The sequence below is a fragment of the Babylonia areolata genome, chromosome 24 (assembly GCF_041734735.1).
Source record: "Babylonia areolata isolate BAREFJ2019XMU chromosome 24, ASM4173473v1, whole genome shotgun sequence".
Lineage (NCBI taxonomy): Eukaryota > Metazoa > Mollusca > Gastropoda > Neogastropoda > Buccinidae > Babylonia > Babylonia areolata.
This window is the reverse complement of record NC_134899.1, coordinates 48,473,960-48,498,959: the sequence shown is the minus strand read 5'-3', so window position 1 is coordinate 48,498,959 and position 25,000 is coordinate 48,473,960. Positions and strand designations below refer to the sequence as shown.

General features: G+C 39.0%; 1 protein-coding gene across 1 annotated transcript in view; it reads left to right on the top strand.

The window, feature by feature from the left end:
- The first annotated feature begins 5,682 nt into the window (after positions 1-5,682).
- LOC143298661 (glutamate receptor 2-like) overlaps positions 5,683-25,000 on the top strand; it is a 56,771-nt gene continuing 37,453 nt past the window's right edge. Inside the window, exons 1-5 of the mRNA XM_076611545.1 lie at positions 5,683-6,397; positions 7,792-7,944; positions 11,577-11,825; positions 13,463-13,659; positions 19,616-19,669. Coding sequence (XP_076467660.1) covers positions 5,683-6,397; positions 7,792-7,944; positions 11,577-11,825; positions 13,463-13,659; positions 19,616-19,669 — 1,368 coding nt within the window. The remainder of the gene's footprint in view (positions 6,398-7,791; positions 7,945-11,576; positions 11,826-13,462; positions 13,660-19,615; positions 19,670-25,000) is intronic.

Genomic DNA, 25,000 nt, shown 5'->3' with positions numbered 1-25,000 from the left:
GAGAAATTGACAAGAAAAGAAAAGAGGCAAGCCAACGATATAATGTAAAGGTGAGAACGCCTTCCTGTCAGTGTAACGCGGACTGAATCCAGGCGGCATCAGGCGGAGGACAGAAATCAATACGTGTTGTTCGTTTCAACAGCTCCTGGCCCGTAGCGCCACCCCCGTTCTGCCCACCTCACGGCCTGTGAGACACATACATCACCAACACCAGCACATGAAGACACTGACCTTGGACATGTTGTTCATATAATTTACAGCGTTTCGGAAACTCTCTCTCTCTCTCTCTCTCTCTCTCTCTCTCTGTATATGTGTGTTCGCGCGCTCAAGTGTGTTTGTGCGTGCTTGCGTAAGTGTGTGTGTGTGTGTGTGTGTGTGTGTGTGTGTGTGTTCAATTTCATTTAATGTCTATCCACATTAATTGATATTAGACATAGTGTGTGTATGCGTGCGTGCGTGCGTGCGTGTGTGTATGTGTGTGTGTGTGTGTGTGTGTGTTTGTGTCTGTTTGTGTATGTGTGTGTGTGTTGTTGTTGCTGTGTGTGTGTGTGTGGTGTGTACTCCCATAAACAAATAAACAATGAGGCAAATAAACACATCACAGTAATCCCATTAATGAATAAACAGCGAGGCAAATAAACAATTTATAATAATGTCATAAACAAATTATCAAAAAGGCAAACACAATAACCCACAAATGATACGATAATAATGATAATAACTATAATAATGATGATACTGGATACTCATATAGCAAATTATCCAGGAATGTGCTTTACGTGCTTTACAAAAATATTTTTGTTTACCTAATACATTACGTCAATGTAACGTACACACACGAAAATGTGACTGACAAACAAAACAGAGAGAGAGAAGCATTTTAACATATATACATAACATAGCAGCTACCCTCCACACATAGGCACACATAGGCACGCACAAACAGACAGACAAACGCACACACACACACACACACACACACACACACACACAAGATCCCATAAACATGAGACAAATAAACAAACCACAACAATCACGCATTACCATAAAAAAGCAAAACAAAAGAAAACAAGCAGCAACAAAAAAGCCAAGTAATCAACCATGCAGTGACAAGCCGAATACACACACACAGTATTACCACCTTATAACAATACCGTCAAAAATTATATTCTATGATAAACCAAGGAATGTCTTTCTATAACAAACCAAAGATTAGCATTCTATAAGCCAAGTATTGTCCTACAACAAGCCAAGTATTATCCTACAACAAGCCAAGTATTGTCCTACAACAAGCCAAGTACTGTCATACAACAAGCCAGGTATTGTCGTAGAACAAGCCAAGTATTGTCCTACAAGCCAAGTATTGTCCTACAACAAGCCAAGTATTTTCCTACAAGCCAAGTATTGTCCTACAACAAGCCAAGTATTTTCCTACAAGCCAAGTATTGTCCTACAACAAGCCAAGTATTTTCCTACAAGCCAAGTATTGTCCTACAACAAGCCAAGTATTGTCCTACAACAAGCCAAGTACTGTCATACAACAAGCCAAGTATTTTCCTACAAGCCAAGTATTGTCCTACAACAAGCCAAGTATTTTCCTACAAGCCAAGTATTGTCCTACAACAAGCCAAGTATTTTCCTACAAGCCAAGTATTGTCCTACAACAAGCCAAGTATTTTCCTACAAGCCAAGTATTGTCCTACAACAAGCCAAGTATTGTCCTACAACAAGCCAAGTACTGTCATACAACAAGCCAGGTATTGTCGTAGAACAAGCCAAGTATTTTCCTACAAGCCAAGTATTGTCCTACAACAAGCCAAGTATTTTCCTACAACAAGCTAAGTATCATGATTCTAAAAGTTACGTAGTGACAAACCGAACACACACAAAGTATTACCCCATAAAAGTATTACCTCAAAAAAAGGCAGTCAAGAATTATATTCTGTGATAAACCAAGAAATATCATTTTATAACAAACCAAAGGCTATCATTCTGTAAGCCAAGAACTATGTACAAAAAGCCAGGCATTATGATTCTAAGTCACGAAATATTATTCCATTACAAATTATTATTCTGTAAGCGAAGAACTAGTGTTCTGTAACAAATTAAGTGTAGCCAAGTGCGTTTGGCATACACAGTATCATTTGTGCTTACAGCAGGCGAAAGTTTAAAGGCAAGAGCAAGAACTTAATTTCACATGTGACCTGGGTGCATTGAAACAGTACACAGTTCCGTCTTTTACACACTCCATATAAATAACAAGAGAGGCAAGGCCTTCAAGACTCACTTGTGATACACTGAAAAAAAAATCCAAGCTTTTTATGTATTGTGTATAATTTCAAAATGTAATGTTGAAGATGAGAAAGATCAGTTTAAAGCGAATTATGTCCCCTAGCATTAATTACAGATTAATTTCCCTTTTTTACTATCTGCACCAAAACGTTTGCAAAATAAATAAAACTTCCATGCTTAGCAAAAGAAGTTCCTGTTTGAACAAAAAATGATAATAATGACTGCTCTTGTTGTTGGGTCAGAATATCAGATCAAAGTGCCAAGTTTAGAGAATACAAAAAATATAAATATGACAGTAAATGCAGTTTGCATAAAATTAGGCTTCATTTTTTTTTTTTTTTTTTTGTGCCCATCCCAGAGGTGCAATATTGTTTTAAACAAGATGACTAGAAAGAACTGAATTTTTCCTATTTTTATGCCTAATTTGGTGTCAACTGACAAAGTATTTACAGAGAAAATGTCAATGTTAAAGTTTACCACGGACACACAGACACAGACACAGACACACACACACACACACACACACACACACACACACACACACAGACAACCGAACACCGGGTTAAAACATAGACTCACTTGTGAGTCAAAAAGTGATGTCGAAAACAAACACAAAGGCTAACTTTAGTAAACAAGCAAATGCAAATCAACAAGTCAATTTTCCATAGTGACTAATACACAAACATCCATATGCAAATCAACACTAGAACACGTGAATTTTCCATAGTACTTCTATATCAATGGACAAAATTATATTGAAAAGAAATAGGGTAGGTATGGTTAACTGCGAACAGTGTGTAATTGCGAACGATTCGTATACCGCCCCACTTTGGAGCGTTCTTAACGGTTGCATTTCACAATTTAACGTCTGCTTCGACCTTTTCTTAATACCTTAATGACTATCCATTTCAAAGAACCAGTCAAACATCGGCTATTTCCGTGCTATTTCTTCTCGTCGCGCACCACTGCCGACCAAGAGTTACAAACGTACTCTCAAAATCCTAAAATCAAGGGAAGCAAGTTGTAGGACTTGAACTTCGACACAGTTTAAAATAGTTTTATTTGATCAGATATGGTGAATGAACATTATCAGTGCTGGGAGAATTTAAGAAAGTATATTGGTGACAAATCAGAACGTCAGTTTTTACAAGAATCTGCTAAATATTTTCGTTTGCAACTAGACCTTAGGATATTTTGACGTGAGTCTATTTGCGAACGATGCTGTACAGTTATTGAGCACTCTCAAAAGAGTGTGTCTGTGTGCGATGTGGGGTGTGTGTGTTTAAGCGTCTGTTTGTGTGTTTGTGAGCATGTGTGATCAAAACCAACAATACAACAGTCTAGTGGGATGTATAATAATGGTATGTGTAATTAGTTAAAGACCTGCTTCTGTTTTAATTGTCCACATGTACCCAAAGCCATCGTTTGCAGTTACACTTGCCCGTTCGCATTTACCCTCAGGCACCCTTGCTATTTCCAACGTCGACAAAACGTTGAAAAGAATGAGCAGACGAACCTTTCCTTGTGCAACCAGTCGGAGAAAGACTTAAAAAAAAAAACAACTACGTTTGACTATCGTACGACATGTTATCTGTACAGTACACACGTTGAGCTTGTCGCTTCGACTGGATCGTTTCCTATTACCCATACCTACCCAACGTATGGAAGAGACAAAGGGTTTCAGTTGTAACAGTACTCGTGGTTTTTATTTCAGTCCGCCCCTCCCCCATCCCCCCCTCTCCCCCGCTCCCCTCCCTTCCCCCTCCCAAGAAAACAGTAATTTGGCGTGACTGTGAAAAAGAAAAAAAAAAGGAAAAAGAAAAAAGAAAATAAGAGCAGCTGTATGAAAATAGGGATTATCATAAAAAATGTGTTCTGTGGCAAACGAATCTGAAAAAGGTATAGGTGTGGGCTTGAATCCCGTGTGTAAAACACTGGGGAAAATTGCCATAGAACCAAAACGCATTTCGTTTGACGTCTCCTAAGTTAATGTTTAGCACGGTAAGTGATAACGCACAATGTTGTCTTCATGTATCGTTAGCAGGCGCGAGATAAAAGATAGTCCGTTTTTCAAAGACATGTATCTCGCGTTTCGTACATATTTCAACATTTTTATAGGAAATTGATGTGATTTATTGTTCTAATCATTATATTACATTTTATTCCTTTTGCATTTTCCCCTTTGGCTTTCTTCATCTACTGGAATACAATGTACCAAATCAGAGCACCGTGGATTTACATACACTCAGCCAGACAAGCACACAGAGGACCTTACCCCCTCAGTCTTTGGAACCTTTATCACAATGAAACTTGTTGATGGTGTTTGTTTCCGCGTTCGTCGACCAGACTTGAACGGCCGTGAAATTCAGTGGTGTCTTTCTGCTGGACGATGAGGCCGGACTGACCACACAGCCAGGTTAGATCGCAGGAGTGGCCTCTGAGAGAGTTTTCCTCACTAACATCTCACTAGGGGGCGACAGCGTGCCGCATCAAGTCAAGAGCCCGTATGTATTGTCATTAGGGCAGGCGGTCGGGTCAGTGCCTCCCTATTTTCACTTCCATCTGACTTTCTCCGCAATTACTGGTGTGGACTGAGACACGGGAAGAGAGGGAAAGTTCCGGAATTGAGACCGAGGACGGGACAGATGGATGAACCGTTAACCAGACAAAGGAGAAATAAAATAAGGCCAGAGAGAGCGAGAGCGAAGGAGAGAGAGAGGGGGAGAGACAAACAGACAGACGGAACTCAGAAGAGACAGAGAGTGGGTGTGAGAGTGTAGTTTGTTATTAGCACCCATGGACTGTGTCCGGATTGTTGTTTTTTTTTTTCACTTCGAAAATTAAAGGCATATTAGACAAGATTATTCAAAATTCTGATCCTGTGCCAGTGATTTTTTTTTCCTGATTTTTTTTTTACGTACAAAAAGGGAGTTCCCTGTCGAATTGTAGAGAGGGTTGTGGAAAGGACAGCTGTTGCTGTCTGGTTAAACGAGAAACTGTTCCAGTGCCAACAGTACACATTTTCAAGGTCAGACTGCTGCAAGGACTGCCTACCAGAGGAGACCCTGCACGGTGGAAGTTAGGTCGGTGGTGTTCAATGTTGACACATACTGTCAGTCCTACAGGCTAAACTGCTGACGGACAATACATTTCAACAGTGTATCTCCATCCAATTCCTTTGCTAAACTCGGCTCTTATTGGATTCACGTGAGAAATACTAATCCAGTCGGGGAGAGGGAACTGAGCGCGAGTGCATCGTGTGTGCGTTTGTGGGGGTGGAGGGGGGGGAAGACGGTGGTATTCTATTCAATTCTATTCACATAAATACACTTTCAAACGCATAGAAACTGTATCATAGCACTATCACACAGTGTTGAGGGGCATAACACGATGTACAAGTTAGCGGACGGTGTTGAGGGGCACAACACGATGTACAAGTTAGCGGACGGTGTTGATGGGCACAACACGATGTACAAGTTAGTGGACAGTGTTGATGGGCACAACACGATGTACAAGTTAGCGGACGGTGTTGAGGGGCACAACACGATGTACAAGTTAGTGGACAGTGTTGATGGGCACAACACGATGTACAAGTTAGTGGACAGTGTTGAGGGGCACAACACGATGTACAAGTTAGTGGACAGTGTTGATGGGCACAACACGATGTACAAGTTAGTGGACAGTGTTGAGGGGCACAACACGATGTACAAGTTAGTGGACAGTGTTGAGGGGCACAACACGATGTACAAGTTAGTGGACAGTGTTGATGGGCACAACACGATGTACAAGTTAGTGGACAGTGTTGATGGGCACAACACGATGTACAAGTTAGTGGACAGTATTGATGGGCACAACACGATGTACGAATTAGTTGACAGTGTTGAGGGGCACAACACGATGTACGAATTAGTTGACAGTGTTGAGGGGCACAACACGATGTACGAATTAGTTGACAGTGTTGAGGGGCACAACACGATGTACAAGTTAGCGGACGGTGTTGAGGGGCACAACACGATGTACAAGTTATCAGAGAGTGTTGAGGGGCACAACACGATGTACAAATTAGCGGACCATGAGAGAGCTCTCCCATGGTGTTTTCCTGTCAGTCAGCAATAAGTTCTCTGCGCTTTATTGAGTTTCTCTTATAAACTACAGTCAACCGTAAATATTATTTTGTGTCTTGACATTAGAAATTACGAATATTTTCTTTGATTTGATTTCAGAATCATGTGTTGTTTTATTTGATACCGTGTTTCAGAAACGAAAAGATTGAGAAACACACACACACACACACACACACACACACACACACACACACACACAAAGGACATGGAATACACTGGGTGTGCCCCCGTAGCCTCACTGTAACGTCAAGTTCATACTGGTAATTTACGAGTGCAAAGCTGCCATAAAGGTTCCTTGCATCATCACTTTCCTTGGGTAATCCCCAGAGACAGTCCACATGACGATGTCTTCACGACCAAGAAGGAATCCTGTGGTCCCATTTGGGATATCCCAGCATAGCTTGTCAAGCATTCAGAACGGCTAAGGAGTTTTAGAGTGTAGGTGATTCTTTTCCACATCTGTCTGACATCATGGACATGCTTGGATGATGTTGAAGTTTAATTGGTGTAGTTTGTACACCAGTCCTTGTTAGAACAAGGCGTCTTTTTTTTCTTTTTAACCGTCAGAAATACCGAATGATTTTGCCTTTTGCTGTCACTGTTTACTCGTTCCCATCTTTCCTGTGAGTCCCAGAAGGCCGTCAGATGAGGACGAGAAAGAGGAGGAAGAACACACACACACACACACACACACACACACACACACACACACACACACACACACATAACACACACACACACACACACAGACGTGGGTCGGGGGGGGGGGGGGGGGGGGGGGGCTTCGACACTTTAATGTCATTGGCTATGACATGGGTTAATGCGTCAACGTACTTTCCTTGCATAATAAAACAATAAAATAAACGATTGAAAATGGTGAAAGCAAATACTGAAACAAAACAAAGTTCTTTTCTTGAAGAAACATGATAGCAACCAACAACACACTCTGTTCATTCATCTATCAATGCAACATGCTCCAATACTGTTTATAGAAGAAAATGTCAAACCTATCTGACCACGCAGTTTGTATGTGTTTGTAGTTTTTTTTGCCTAATCTTCAAAGTTTCTGATATAAATCTTGCCATCGAGATTTGGGAAACAATGTTAAAAGATTACTCATGTCATCTCTAAATATTTATTAAAGTGTATATATCTTAAGGGAGCACTCTAAACCTCTTGTGTTGTGTATTGAAAAGCAATATGAGAAAGAAACCCACCCCTTTTCATCAAAACTGCTCAAGTCAGAGGAAAAGGGGGAAAAGCGTGATTTTCTGGACAGTTGGGAGGGGAAAGGGGGCCACCAGCCAACTAGTCAACAGTTTACTGTCCAACCCACCTGGCGACAAGCCTGACCATTTTTCCTTGTCTGTGGCAGGCATCATCTTGGACAAAGCTTCACAGGACGTGGAGAATCTGCTGGTTCGGATGGTGGAAGCCAACAACCGCAACAACAGTGATTCCCGCATCGTCCTGGATCACGTCAGCAGCATCATAGACCTCCACGACAGCTACAAGCTGAGCACTGCCAGTCAGTCGTACAGTCCGTTCTCTTTATTCTGGTCCGTTGTGTTGTGTTGTGCCTGTTGGATTGACCACCCTGACTAGTAACACCGTAATGGGCTGTCTTAGTGTGTACCAGTGTCATTGTTGTTTTGTTGCTCTTGCAGCTGTTGCTGCAGTGAGTGGTTTTATTCCTATTCGCCTTGTTGGTGTGCTGTTTGTGTTGTCACTGTTGTCGCTGTTGTGGTATTGTTCAACATGCGGGTCAACCTCCACGGCAGTTATAAACTTAGTTGTAATCTTTGCTGTTTTTGCTGTTGGCTTGTTTGTTTGTTTTGTTATTGTTTCTTTTCTTCTTCTTCTTCTTTTCTTTTCTTATTCTGTTGGGTTTTTCTTATTGTTTTTGTGTTGTTGATGATGATGATGTTGTGCTGCTAGTAAAGCTGTAACACATGTACATTTGTTTGTATACTTATTTCGTTGTTTTATTTTCCATCAAGGCCTGACTAAGCGCGCTGAGTTACACTGCTGGTTAGACATCTGCTTAGCAGATGTGGTGTAGCGTATATGGATTTGTCCGAACGCAATTGCGCTTCCTTGAGCAACTGAACTGAACTGAACTGTGAGAAGGTAGTGTTTTCTGTTTAGAACTGACGGTGCACATACATTGGATACCAGAAGATCATCATCACCCATGAATAATACACCGGACGATTACTGCATGATCATAAAAGGATTTAAGTAGTGTGGGTAACATTTGCATACTTAAATCTTTGTTATTTTCACGACAAGTTTGACTATTGCAAGCACTCAGCTCACCAGCAGATCTTTTAAAGAAAATCAATACTACTTTTTTTAAAAATTGTATGGAAGGAAGTAGACTCTAATATTGAATCGTTTGAAAAAGTGGGGGGACGGGGGGGAACCATTACATACAAGACAAGTATGAAAGGGGATTTTTTATTTATTGATAATACATATATGCAGAATCATTCATCATTTCTTCGGCTTCGAAACCGCAAAATGAGCATGGTTAAAACTGGATGTACCGTAAATCATATGACATAAACTATGCTGTTTTAATTCAAACGCGAAATTGGATGCCTTCAAAGGTTTTGGCTTATTACCACATGTATTCTGGAAGAATGTTTCAAAATTATGGTCAGACAACACTTACAGCGAAAACTCAAACTATCTAAAACACGTTTTTTCATATCATTGTTTACGAAACAACACAAACATGTGTAAAGCCCAGACACTTTTCATAAAAGACTGGATCCAATCCGGATTTACCCATGTTTCAGATGTGGTGTTCAATGGCAATGTAAAACTTCTTGCCGTAATATGTGATAACCGACAAGTTTTAATACAGGACAGTTCATACCATGACAGAGGCTTGTGAGACGAACTCAAACAGAACTCAAACAACTGAAGCAGAGATACGATATGATTTAGATTCTTTAATCAGACCTCATCAGTCCCTTCTGTCCTGGTCGATAAAAACCCTATCCAATCCCTTGCAACCAAAAATATGTGCAAACTTAGGTTAGAAACTCAGCCCAAAGCATGGCTCATAGCAAATTCTTGCACCACTGAAGCCAGAGTACGTCTGCTTCATTGGAAAGCACTCCACAATATTTACCCAACTAATATTTTGGTATTTAAACAAAGCTAAGTATTGCAAACAATAAGAAATACACTTTTGCGCAACGGAAATGTATTATATAGAAATATATTATAATTATGAGCACTTTATTTATCATTAAAATTTTCATAAAAAGAAGAAACACTTTGATCACAAGATACTGAATGCAATGCAATTATGAAACTATCAATGCAAGACGTATTATTAGGTTTTGATGGAAACAATAGAGCGTATAAGAAACTCTCATTATATATGAATCATGATCTTGACCGAAACAAGTGTATCGGATTTGTTAGGTGCAACACCCTCACAGAAATCAGGGATATCTTTGACCGTGAACTTCGTTACAGAAAATGAAAATAGCTGCATGAGTATCGGAAATGTGAACAAATTCATCTATTCATGAACACATGCAGGCACACACACGTACACATATACACACACGCAGAGACACAGAGAGAGAGACAGAGAGACAGAGACAGACAGACAGACAGAGAGAGAGAGAGAGAGAGAGACGAGACGAAACGAAACGAAACGAAACGAAATTTTTCCAGGGAAACGAGATAAGCAATTAATATGCTTTTTTTCCACCCAGCCCTGGGGCAAAACAACAATAACAACAACAAACAAACAAACATTAACACAAGATAAATGTCAAATTCAGCACACACAAAATTAAAAAAAAATCAATAATCCATAAGCACAATCACACGGACACACGGACACACACACACACGCGCACACACACACACACACACACACACACACACACACACACACACACACACACACACACAACCAATGTTTGAGGAATACATGGGGGAAAAAATGAAGCATCACACGTTACCCACATGATCAGAGATTGAGATATTAACAGGAAAGCACACACCATCCGAGAAAAGCCGCATATATATAATACATCCGTCAGCTGGCGTAACGCGTTACCTGAGGATTTATTTGAAGTTCTCGAAAGGGAACATGTTGTAAGCTGTTTTAAAAGATATGATACTGGTTTTTTGTTTTGTTTTTTTGGCAAAATGTTTCAAAGTGCCCCCCCCCCCCTCCCCCCCCACCCCCACCCCCCTCACACGAGTATGCCAGACTAGTGTTAAAAAGATGTATTCTTGGTTTTCTGATAACTTTTTTTTCTTTTATATCTGGACCGATTCAAGGGAAATCGCGCATTTAGTAAAGAAGGAGTGTCTCCATTAAGTATTCGTTATATCATGGTTGCTTTGTATATTACAGCTTGTACGTTTGGGAAAGAATAGTCTTCAGGTGTCAGTGTAGAAGATTTGTAGATTCTGGTCAAAGGCTTCGAAGTATTGGCACTACAAAGGTAAAACAGAGCAGAAGCACAATCAACAGATAATTGAATGTGTGCGTGGTAAAATAAAAAAAAAGTTTTCGTGATTTAAGATCGATAGAGAGAGAGGAAAGAATAGATTTGCATGAACACAGCACACTACGCACTACATACTTTGACGTCTATGTTTGGCCGCTATCCCTGTCACATGCTATTGATTTGTCGTGTCATCTCGCCACCCTTTGGCTTCCTTCAGTTTGGGCAGGGCAAGGCGGGTCGGTGAAATGTTAATGGCGTACCAGTCATCATTGTCCATGTTTTCTTGGACGTTCCGCCCCTTCTACACATATGCTTTGGCCTTGGATTTTTTTAATCCATTCCTTACACTTTCATCAAATTGAAAGCTTTCAGTTCTGTGTTTTTGCCCACCTGTTCGACCGTCTCCTTTTATGGACACCTGTCTGTTGCATCAACATCTGTTACATCCAGTAAGTAAATATGAAACCTGTCTGTCATTACCAGTACAAGAGAGAGAGAGAGAGAGAGAGAGAGAGAGAGAGAGAGAGAGAGAAGAGAGGCTGTTTCCTTAGTTTTTGACTTTCACTTTTTTCAAGTACAAATCTCTCTCTCTCTCTCTCTCTCTCTCTCTCTCTCTCTCTCTCTCTCTCTCTGTGTGTGTGTGTGTGTGTGTGTGTGTGTGTGTGTGCAGTGTGCAATCAGCTGGGGAAGGGTGTGTTCCTATTGCTTGGGGCCAGTGCCCCCCAGTCGTTCAACGTGATCCAGTCGTACAGCCAGGCCCTGCACGTTCCCTACGTCAGCTACACCACCAACAGGAACCAGCGAGCCGACGGCTATAGCTATGACTTCAGCGTCAGTCCATCCTACATCGACGCTGTCATCGACATCATCAAGTTCTTCAGATGGGAGAAAGTTTACTACCTCTTTGATTCTGATGATGGTAAGGTGTTTGTTAAGAAAGAGAGAGAGAGAGAGAGAGAGAGAGAGAGAGAGAGAGAGAGAGAGAGAATGGATGAACAAATGCTTATTTTCCAACGGTGTAGATGTTAGCACACTGGCCGACTTACATATCTGCCGTTGTACGAAGAGACACATGTATCAGAGAGAGAGAGAGAGAGAGAGAGAGAGAGAGAGCGAAAGAAACGGAGTGTTTATATATATATATATATATATATATATATATATATATATATATATATATATATATATATATATATGAGTGTATGTGGGGGGCTGGAGGGGGGGGGGGCTTTTAGATGCACTATTTACGTGTCTATGTTAGATGCTGTGTTCTGTGCAAATGGGGTAATGACCTCACCTGTTTACACGAACAGGTAGTCAATAGTACTCATTTACTGGTCAAATCCGGTCAAAAAGTCGACATACTGCATTCCCGTCACAAAGTAATGCAGTTTGAACGCCGAGTGATTAAAGCGTTGGACTTTTAGTTTGAGCGTCCCGGGTTCGAATCTCGACGACGGCGCCTGGTGTGTGAAGGGTGGAGATTTTTCCGATCTCCCAGGTCAACATATTATGTGCAGACCTGCTTGTGCCTGAACCCCCTTCGTGTGTATATGCAAGCAGAAGATCAAATACGCATGTTAAAAATCCTGTAATCCATGTCAGCGTTCCGTGGGTTATGGAAACAAGAACATACCCAGCATGCACACCCCCGAAAATGGAGTATGGCTGCCTACATGGTGTGGTAAAAACGGTCATACACGCAAAAGCCCACTTGTGTTCATACGAGTGAACGTGGGAGTTGCAGCCAATGAACGAATAAGAAGAACGCTGGTAGAAATCAGCAATGATCAGGTATCAGTCAAAAACTTGCCAAGACATCATAACACTTCTAGGAAATGGTCAGCAGTAGTCAGCACAGTTGTGGTCAGTAGTGAAAACCTATAATCTGACGCACAGATGTCGAAATATGCAAGGAATATATATATATATATATATATATATATATATATATATGACATAAAAACAGCATCGTATACATGTGTGCGATTGGGGATGGAAGACATTTTTGGACAGATTTTCAAATTATGTCAGTGGGGGGCTGCATGTCCCTCGAGGGACGGTTTAGGACACTGACTAGTCCCCCAGGGGACGATTAAGGACACTGATACGGAAGGGGGCAGGGGGGGGGGCGGTCCCTTGAGGGACCTACGGAAGGGGGGTCGATTTGGGACGTTTTGCCGATAACGCGCAGTATGGTTGCCCACAGATTTTACTCGTATTTCCGGACATGGGCTGTTAGCCCACGATTTCTCCGAATCCCGCGATTTCTCTCACTTTCTCTCACTCGTCACCAGCCATGATTTCTCACTTTCTCTCACTCGTCACCAGCCATGATTTCTCACTTTCTCTCACTCGTCACCAGCCATGATTTCTCACTTTCTCTCACTCGTCACCAGCCATGATCTCTCTCACTTTGAGAGAAATCGTGGAAATGCGAGAAAGTGTGATCGTTCCCCTCCCGCGTTTTCTCTCAGTGTGTGTGTGTGTGTGTGACTGGCCGTGACCAGCCACAGTCCCAAGCAGTGTAATGACGTCAGTTACGGGGTGTTGCAGGCCTGTGGCAGCTCCAGCAGCTGTACGAGTCCTTCCCGGACCCCGATGCCCCCCTCGTGGTGGATGCCCGGCGGGTCAGGGACACGGAACATGCACACGACCTTCTGCGGCGACTGGACCGGGTCAGCCGTGCTGAGCGTAAGCGGATCATCCTGAACTTTTCTTCCGAGCAAGTGTACCAGAACATGCTAAACCAGGTAATCTTCTCTCTTTCTCTGTCTGTTTTCTGTTTGGCTTCAGAGATATCTTCACAAACGAAGACTTGTTTGTACTACTGCCCTGTATCGTTACATTTTATTTCCAAAGCACACAGTTTGATGATCGTTAGCCAATGCACAGATGTGCTTGAGACTGTATGTGGCAGGGTCTATTTCTTAATTATGCATACCATGAGTGGTCTCTGCTTCATTCAACAGAAAACAAATTAATACACGTGTGTGTGTGTGTGTGTGTGTGTGTGTGTGTGTGTGTGAGAGAGAGAGAGAGAGAGAGAGAGAGAGAGACTGTTACTTGTTAAATCTTTCTGCACACACCATGCCGTATTACTGGGGTTTTTTGTTTGTTTGGTTTTTGTTGGGTGGTGTTTTTGCTGGTGGTGTTTTTTCAAATTACTTTTTGAAGTTAATTTAAAGCACCTCGAGCGTTGGAAGGTGCTAAATAAATGTTTAGTATTATCATTAGTAGTAGTAGTAGTCGTCGTACCCAAATATAAATTAAGATAGACAAGAGGGACAAGGCCTTCAAGAGTCACTTGTGATAGACACTTTAAAAAAATATGAATAATGATGATGATGATGATGATGATAAATGGTATTTATATATCGCTGAATCTTGTGCAGAGACAAATCAAAGCGCTTTCGCACCAGTCATTCACACGCATGCGTAACTCTGAAACTGGAGAAACTGAAGACGAGGAAGAGGCAGGGAAGAGAGGCTATTTTGGGAAGAGGTGGGTTTTAAGGCCAGACTTGAAAGAGCTGTGAGTGGAGACTTGACAAAACGAAAGAGGAAGTTCATTCCAGTTGCAAGGTCCAGAGACAGAGAAAGAACGGCGGCCAACAGTCGAGTATTTGAATCTGGATGTGCGTATACAGAGTGGATCCGAAGCCGATCGTAGTGAGCGAGATGGAGTGTAGAGGTGAAGGCAGCCAGAGATAGGAAGGGGCAGATTTGTGAATAGATTTATAACACAGAGTGCTGATCTTGTACTTTATTCTGTGTGAGACAGGGAGCCAGTAGAGATGCTGCAAAAGGGGAGTGATGTGCTCAGATCTTTTCTTTCTGAGGGCGAGTCGGGCAGTTCACAGTATATATATATATATATATATATTAGACGGGGAAAAAACGTAGGGGTAGGGGTTGTGGGAGGGGGGTTGTGGGAAAAAAATGTGTGCATGTGTGGATGGTGAGTAGTTAGAGACAACGCTTGGGAAAATGGAAACGTTATAAACGCCAACATCAAACAACTATAACAAATGTCCTATTGGACTACGCAGCAAACCTTCTGCAACAACAAATAACATATTGGGATTGTTAATATCACATTCAAAAGACCTTTTGGTGAAGTGTGGTAAAAAAAAAAACAACGACAAAAAAAACAACAATCTAGATTCTGACATTCGAATATTATATGGTTGCTAGATATATGTTCTCCACATATGCATCTGACATCTTTGCTGAACTTAGTTTTAAAGCGTTCAGTTTTATCCTGTTTGATAAGGTATGAATCTGCCTTAATCTTATTGAATTACTGTATGTATTTGACTGATTGATAGTTCCCGGTTGTTGAAGATCAATTACACTATGGTTTAAAGTTTTGCCGTTTTCCTAGTATAATTCTTTGACTTTGTTCCACGATGTTTTTTCTAGTATTCGATAACCCTCTTGTACAGACAGAGGCACATAAAGTTATATGGTTCCCTGTTGGTTTTTTGCACCTTTTCTTGCAGCCCTGTCAGCCCATTCATTGTAGAAAATACCAAGATGTGAAGGAACCCAGCAAAACGTGTTCCTTTCAAGCTTAAAAAAATGTCAAATGTGGCTGATTTCTATAATGATTTTGGATTTGCTCTTACAATTTGATGAGTTTAAAGCACATAATACAGATTTTGAATCAACGCAAAACAAGACTCGTAGAAGGCAAATTGGAAGATCAAGAATATGATTTAGAGCCATAAGAACAGCAATAAGTTCAGCAGTGAATATTGAACGATTTTTACCAATATAGTATGATCTTTCCGTTTTCAGTTTTGGTATAACGAAAGCTGAACCTGCTTGGCCAGTGTCTAATAGTGAGTCGTCTGTGTCGATCTGTAAATGATCACAGTATCTATTTTGAAGGTGTACTCGGACTTCCGTTGCCATGATATACGAATTTTCATTCTTTTTCATGTCAGTGTGATTAACATCAAAATGTGCTTTATTCATCACGCAGATGGGGTATGGACTTACGGTCTGCTGTGTGTCTACGTCATCTGAATTAATTTAAGACTTTTCGAACAGGTTTGACACAAACGTGCCAGTGGGTGTTAAATATGATATGCTTTTAGCTCTTTTGGGGAAGTTGTTTTCGGATGTAATTTTTACTTCCTCTGATGTATAATTTTCAGTTGTTGAGCTTCTCAATACGTATTTAGCACATACGAGATTTCGGTATTCATCTGAAGGTAGTAGTACTATTTCTTTGTATGTTCCGAGTGTCGATGGATGGAAAGGTACACCAAGGGCAAGTCTGTATGCTTTACAGTGTGTGGGTGGGTGTGTGATTTTTTTTAATGCAGTAATTAAAATGTGTTCTTTATTTGATATTATAAAGCTTTGGGTAAAACAAAAATTACGAAAAAGTATGAAAGCAGAATCGAACCTAGCATGTTCGCGCGATAGATATCAGTCTTACCCACAGCGGTAATCTGGATCTACAAATGGCATTCAAAAATTAATGTCGACATGTTTTTAAGCGTGATAAATCGGTTGGGTAGTCGAGGTGATAATGCCATTTTAATCATGTTATTTCGGTAAATTTCGGGCATTTTTGACTCACTTGTGTAAACAAAGTGAGTCTATGCTTTAACTCAGTGTTCGGTTGTCTGTGTGTGTGTCTGTGTGTCCGTGGTAAACTTTAACATTGACATTTTCTCTGTAAATACTTTATCAGTTGACACCAGATTAGGCATAAAAATAGGAAAAATTCAGTTCTTTCCAGTCATCTTGTTTAAAACAATATTGCACTTCTGGGATGGGCACAAAAAATTAAAAAAATGAAGCCTAATTATATGCAAACTGCATTTACTGTTGTTTTGTTGTTGTTTTTTTGTGTTGTTTTTTTGTTTTTTTGTATTCTCTAAACTTGGCACTTTGACCTGATATTCTGACACAACAACAAGAGCAGCCATTATTATCATTTTTTGTTCAAACAGGAACTTCTTTTGCTAGCATGGAAGTTTTATTTATTTTGAAAACGTTTTGGTGCAGATAGTAAAAAAGGGAAATTTCTCTGTGAGTAATGCTAGGGGACTTAATTTGCTTCAATCTGATCTTTCTCATCTTAAACATTACATTTTGAAATTATACTCAATACATAAAAAGCTTGTGTGGTTTACTCTCAGTGTACAGGGCTTTCACTATGTTCATTCGCCCAAGTGGTCTTTTTCGGAAAATACTAAAATCAATACGACGTGTGGACTTTACAGATCTGTTGGCTGAGCCCTGAAGGTCATGGGCAAAAATCAATTGCGTACACATATTTATACACATTCAAAGCGCGTGCTTATATTTTTCGCGAACGCGAACGACGCCATTTTGTTTCAAGTTGTTGACCTGCCCATTCAATCCTATATTCAATGGACAATACACGATAACATGTGATGGAAAGTTGGAGAAGGAGACCGTTAAATATTTATTCAGAGAAAGATTTGTGAACGCCTCATCACTTACTGGATTATGCCCCAAACTGCCATAAAAAATATCCACAGAATCAGTCGGAATTCACAGTTAAAAATTGTAAATCATGCGAGTTAATACCCTTGAACTGATCACGATGAAACGAAAAAATTTCCAGTCTTGACTTTTCTCAAAATGAAGTCCTTTTCACTTCTTACGACGTTTAGAAGTACTTGTACTTGGCTCTACATGTTATTAGTTTAACAAAATACTAAATTTTCATATCAACTTTAAAACTATAAAACTAGAATGAACATATAAGACAAATTGAATCGACCGTGTCGTACTACATTCCCGGCGGGTGTAACTAAACTTGTACATCTATCTAGATCTAGTGAAAACGGCTAAATGTTGCAGTGTGACTGCGGCGATAGCCATTAAAAAGATTTTTTTTATTGCCCTTAAAGATTTTTTGAATGCCCAAGATACACCAGAATAATATGATTTAAACAGCGTTCTCACTGCGAATACCGCAATTGATTTATCGCCCTTTAAAAAAGTATGTTCAAATGTTAAATTTTAGAACGTCAGTTAAGGAGTCACGATAGTGTCATGGATAAGGCAGTTTCTTCTCACCCGAATACGCGGGGTTTGAATCTGGTTAGGACTTTTTTTTCTTTTTATTTTTTTTAAACGCGAAGCTTAAAATAACAAATACAGAACACATTTTAACGATTAGATTTTTTTTTTAAAGTGTATCACAAGTGAGTCTTGAAGGCCTTGCCTCTCTTGTTTTAATGTGGAATACAAGTCATAGAAACAACCCAGCAGTATAAATATCTGGGAATAATATTCCATAAATCAGGCTACTTTGAAAAGGCTACAGAACACCTTGCAAACAAGATAATAAAGCATCTCATAGTCTTAAAATAACTTCGAAAAATGAAAACATAGCATACTTAAATATATTTTTTTAAGAACTGATAGTCTTGTTTTACGTATATAAACATATGGAGCAGAAATATGGTTCGCAGCTTGTGAAAAAGTAAACAAAATTTTACTTCAGACAATCTGTATAATCATTGTCTCATTAACAGATTCAAGCTTCTTTTAAACAAGCATTGAGATCCACAAAAAGCCACAAATTTAGCAATACACAGTGAAGTAGGTAAGTACCCATTAACTTTAAAAGTGATTAGTCAAATAATAGAATTTTGGTTTCACATAACACAGGCTGGAGCACATTCATATATTAAACATGTGCATGACGATATGTTTACAGAGTGGACAAAACAGCGAACATTGATCAGCTTTGGTTTTGGACACGTTTGATCAGTCCACATTCAATATCCACAGACTTAGTCACGCTGTTATGAATAAACTATTGGGAGAGAAACAAAAATGAAAATGAATCAAATTTACTCTTCTATGATTAAATTACACATGAATACAGAACCAAACCTTATTTACTTGAATGATGTCTTAATTAAGATAATAATTAAAAAAAATAATAAAAAAAATAAAAAAATTTAAAAAAAATCATTGTGGAAATTATGAATATCCTGTCATAATCTCGCAATGGAAAGGGGTGGATGTTTTAATATCCCCAAAATAGTTCTATATTTTGTTTCATTTTATTGTTAAACTACTTTTTGTGTATGGTATTTGTGACAGTACGTGTGTGTTACGGTTTAATTGACTAAAATTTATTCTGATTCTGGTTCTGATTCTTTGACTGGTTTATCAACAGAGGAGGGATTTCAGTTGTTTACCCAGTGTACTGAAGAGGAAGTGCTTTATTACTGTCCAGCGTATTCAGATATAAGACCAAAAGATTCATTTTTAACATGATCTCCACCGACCCAACAATAAACGATGTAAAAGCTCTCCCGTCAAATTGAAACAACAATTATTGGCCTTTCTAAGTATTTAGTTGAAGCAATGAATGTGGAAAACAGTACACTTGAACTTAATGAAGCAAATATAGGAAGAGACGTGTGGCGCTTACTTTGCTGAAGGCAATAACAATGCCGCGTCGTGTCTTGTTCGTCAGTCTGTCTCCCTGACTCTTTGTCTGTCTGTCTCTCTCTCTCTGATTTTTTTTTCTGTCTCTTATCTCTGTTTCCGTGTGTCTGTGTCACACACACACACACACACACACACACACACACACACACACACACACACACACACACACACACACGCGCGCGCGCGCGCGCGCGCGCGCGCGCGCGCGTAATCTTGTTTGAAGCTAACTGAATCTCTTTATTTCAGATCGTAGACGTTGGCATGAATCGTGAGAACTACCACTACGTCTTGGCCGGACCTGTGAGTAATGACAGCCTTCCTGCCTCTGCCCCCAACCCCCACCCCCTAACCTGATCCCATCCATTCCCTTTCTCTTCATCTCTCTCTGTCTCTGTCTCTCTAAATATATATATATATATATATATATATATATATATATATATATATATATATATATATATATGAAACTATAAATAATTTTGGTAAAACATTGTTAGACATGTGTTTTCAGTTTGGTATGATTGTCTTGAATGCTTTTCGAGTTTTTCTAGAGTGATAAAGAGGGAGAATATACTTTTGTGTCTCATGACGGAAGTAGTGTATTGATTTTTTTTTTCTGGTTTCTGTTGATTTGTAATCGAACTGTTGGTGACTGCGCAGATTCATGGCATTTGCCAGTAGAGGCAACTTGGAAAAAATACCCCTCATAATTACAGCACGAATATAATGCATCGGGGTGAAGAAAAAATTGTATGGTTTAATGATAGTGCTGATTTATAAAAAAAAAAAAAAAAAAAAACGAGCTCGACAGTGATGATTCTATAATGGTATTCAGAAAGCATTTCAGTTATTAGATACTAACTTAAATGATAGCCTAAACCAATTTGTTACTGCCTTGTGTAGAGCTGCTGCATGCATGGTCTGAACAGTAGGAAAAGGAAGCAGGATATGTAATGATTGGTTTGATAATACATGTAAGTGTAAGAAATAAGAAGTTAAAAGGTTACTAAAAAGATTTCAGAGGTGTAAAACACAAGTGGACAAAACAGATAAAAGACAACCATTAATTTATGCTACAGCCCGAAAAGAGTATGTAAAAGTAAGAAACTCAAAAGAGCAAGAGTTTGAAAAGAATATATTAAAATATTAAGAGATACAAATAGTGACTCTAAGACATTTTGGTCAGTGATAAAATCTTTCAACAGAAAGAAGTTTGTATATAATAATAATAATAATAATAATAATAATAATAATGATGATGATGATGATGATGATAATAATAATAATGTATATTCATATGGCGCCCTTTCTTTCTAAGAGCTCAGGCGCTTTACATGAAAGAACAATATTACAAATTACAAATCATTCATGACCACTCTTTCTCAAACCCCCACCACCTCTCCTCCTCCTCCCCCCGCCCCCCACCCCCGCCCCCTCCAGACCCCCCCTGATACTGATACGGTCAGAAAGATATGTAGGTCCTGCGGAGTGGAAAGCAGAATAGCAGAGACACACAACTTCGTATTTAATTCTCGCTTCGATGGGGAGCTAATATAAATTGCGGAGGTGGGTAGAAATGTGACCAGTATGTGGGACTCTGAAAGTCAGACGGACAGCATTGTTTCGAAGTTTTTGAATTCGCTGAAGAAAATTATGTGGACAGCATATGAGAAGAGAATTACAGTAGTCGATTCGTGACAGCACAAAAGCAGAAATATCATTTCTCGGCACCAGTGGCAGGATTATTTTTTTTTTTTTTTAGAGTCTTTAATGACTTTGATAATGACTTAACGCAAGAAGGCAATCTAGTGGAGACAGACGAAGAGTTTGGGCCGTTGTTTAGCGACCCTATAACTAAGGCCGTTGTTTAGCGACCCTATAACTAAGAAATATATCATAATTATCTAGTATTAGACACATTAGTCATGAAAAAGTGCAAGTCCAGACAATATTATTGGAGAAATGCTGGAGCATGCAAATTCCCTCATAACTGATTTCCTTGGAACAATTGTTTAACCAGATGTTAGAAAACGGTACATTTTTACTAGAATGAGTAAAATCAATAATTATTTCTATACATAAAAAAGTGATGTTAACAACCCCGATTACTATCATGGAGCATCGCTCACAAGCTTTTTAAGCAAAGTTTACATCCACATCTTGAATAGCAGACAAACTAAATTGGCTGAGAGGGAGGAAGAAAAATATTCAAGAGCAGGCAGGTTATGGAGCAACTTATAGTACTCTAGATCATATATTTACATTGTATTCAATGGTGCAAAAATATCCGCTTTGTTACGCAGAACTTTATCTTGCTTTTGTTGATTTCAGGAAGGCTTTCGATTCTGTGGATCGTAATACCGTATGAAATGTTCCGCGTAAAAGTGGTGTGAATGGAAAATTGTATATGGCGCTTAGAGGTGTTTATAACTCAGTGCTTGCATGTGTGCGTGAAAAGGTGTTTACTCAAATTATTTTGAATGTTAAGCTGGTGTCTTTTAAGCCCACATTTGTTTTCCTTTTTTATAAATGAATTAGCTGTGAAACTTTATAAAAGAGGTCGGCATGGTATTCAGCTAATACCAGGAGCTATTGAGATATTTCTATCACTTTTTGCCTATTGTCAGGGACTACTGTAAAAGGTTTGCAAGATCAGTTAAATGTCTTAAAAGAATAAGCCGATCGCTTTGGTTTCACTGTGAATCTTGATAAAATTAATATTATGGGTTTTAGAATGGGTAGACATCTATCAGTGCATGAAAAATAGTTAAACGGAAATACTGAAGTTAGAGTTGTTAATTCATAAAAATAATTGGGGATGATTTATACAACAAAATTAAGTTTGAATAATGCATGGGAAGAATTTTGCAGAAAAGGTTGAAAAAAGGTGTCATTTACATTTTGAAAGTACTTAGAAAACTGAACTCGGTTGATTTTTGGAAAATGATCGATGTAAAAATATAACCTTCACTTACATGTGCAGCTGAAATTTGGGGACTAACGGTTATTCACACATTGAGAGAATACATACTTATGCAACTAAACGTTTTCTAAATGTTCCAATTTATTCATCCAATACGGTTCTTTATGGGGAAACCTGAAGATACCCTATGTATAAAATAATTTTTGTCAAATGTACTGTGTATTGGTTAAAATTGTTCAAGCTACCACAAACACGTCCAAGCAAACAGGCCTATGATATGACGCTTTTGCAAATGGAGTTAAGAAAAGAAAACTGGTGTTATAGAATGAAGAACGTTCTAACTGAACATGGTTTTGGAATTGAGTGGTTGTCCCAGGGTGTAGGAAACGAACAGCAGTTTATTGCAGAATTCAGAGACAGACTCATTTGTTCCTTTAAACAAAACTGGCATTCTGACATGAAAAGTAAAGAAAAATATAGTCGGTTCTTTTCTTTTAGAAGTATATTTCAACCTGAAACATATTTCAGTATCATTAGACAAATGGCACAGAATGAAATATCAGAGATGTAGGTTAAGAGCTCTGGGGCTTAATGCAAACAGGAGATGGTTTGAACCTAGGGCTTTCCTACAACCATCATGTCCTGTCTGTGGATACCAGGTGGATGACGAAACACATTTTCTTTTTCAGTGTGAAGTTTATACTACTCTGCGAGAAAAATGTATATTCTTTAAAACAGATAGGGCTAAAAGCCATGATGTTGTTACTGTTTTATCATCTGATAATGAAATCATGATTAGATCGACTGCGAATATCACGTATTGTTGAGGCAGTCTGTATTGGTTTGATATATTTTCGAGTGGATGGTCGAGTCAGTCCCCATTCATTTTGCCATCATCACCTTTTTGTTTTTCTTTACTTCCATTTCGTTGAATTTTTGTTAGTATGTGTTTCCAAGTATGCCTATTTTCTTGGTTTAAACTGACTGAATGATTGAGAGAACGAATATAGTCTTTGTTATTTGGAAGCTAAAATATATCAATTTATGTTGTTGCCCCCTTGTCAAACGACCTTTCTTGGCAATGACAATAGATAATTCCAGTGTCCAGTCTCTCTCTCACTCTTTGATAGGAAGACATGGCGTATTAAAGTGTTCTTTTTACGTGCTTTTCGCTTCCTTTTGTGTTACATGTTTTTGTTTTGCTCTGTACTGAAAAGGGATGGTGGTGGAATAGGAAAGGGGATATATATATATATATATATATATATATATATATATATATATATATGGCATGTAGCACTGACAACACACACACACAGAAAGGTGTATCTCTCTCTCTCTCTCTCTCTCTCTCTCTCTCTCTCTCTCTCTATATATATATATATATATATATATATATATATATGTGTGTGTGTGTGTGTGTGTGTATGTATGTATGTGTGTATGTATTATCTTGGTCAATCCCAAGTTCTTGTTTTTTAAACTGGACACCACACCATGACCTGTTGGGCTCACTGGATGAAGCATGTTATGCGATTATAGAATAAATATTAAATCCAGGCCCAGATGTCTTTGCATTATTATAATGGAATGTAGCTCACATCAAAAAACAGTTTTGGTTAATTCTTTAACCTTTAAAACTGTATATTTGTTTTTGGAGAGGGTAGTTGTTTAAAAAGCTCTCATTTCCTCATGTTTGCCCTAAGTACCTCCAAACGGAAAGTTGATTTGTACAGCAAGCAACAGCTGTTTCGCACTTGGGAGCGCTCATCAGGCTTTATACCCACTCTTAACTGCGAATCAGAGAGAAACCACTACTCAAGCAAGGAGAAATTACGAATTACTCGGCAGTGACTTAAAAAAATAAAAAAAATAAAAAAAAGAAGAGAAAATGTCTCTCAATAACCAACATGAACAGAACATGGCAAGACAAGAGAGGAAGGCCTTCAAGACTCACTTGTGATACACTTAAAAAAAACAAATCTAATCGTTAAAATGTGTTCTGTATTTGTTATTATAAAGCTTCGGGTTAAAAAAAAAAAAAAAAAAAGGAAAAAAAAAAGTCCTATCCAGATTCGAACCCCGCGTGTTCGGGTGAGAAGAAACTGCCTTATCCATTACACTATCGTGGCTACTTAACTGACGTTCAAAAATATAGTATTTAAACATGCTTTTTTAAAGGGCGATAAATCGATTGCGGTATTCGCGGTGAGAACGCTGCTTAAATCATATTATTCTGGTGTATCTCTTGGGCATTCAAAAAATCTTTAAGGGCAATTAAAAAGTCTTTTTAGGTCCGCGGTAAAGGAGACGTTGCTATCGCCGCAATCACACAGCAACATTTAGCCGTTTTCACTTGATCTAGATAGATGTACAAGTTTCAGTTAGTTAGACCTGGTTGACACGGTCAATTCAATTTCTCTTTTGTGTTCATTCTAGCTTTATAGTTTTAAAGTTGATATGAAAAATTAGTATTTTGTTAAACTAATAACACGTAGAGCCAAGTACAAGTACTTCTAAACGTCTTATGAAGTGAAAAGGACTTCATTTTGAGAAAAGTCAAGACTGGAAATTTTTACGTTTCATCAATTCAAGGGTATTAACTCACATGGTTTATTATTTTAAACTGTGAATTCCGCCTGATTCTGTGGATATTTTTATGGCAGTTTGGGGCATAATCCAGTAAGTGATGAGGCGTTCACAAATCT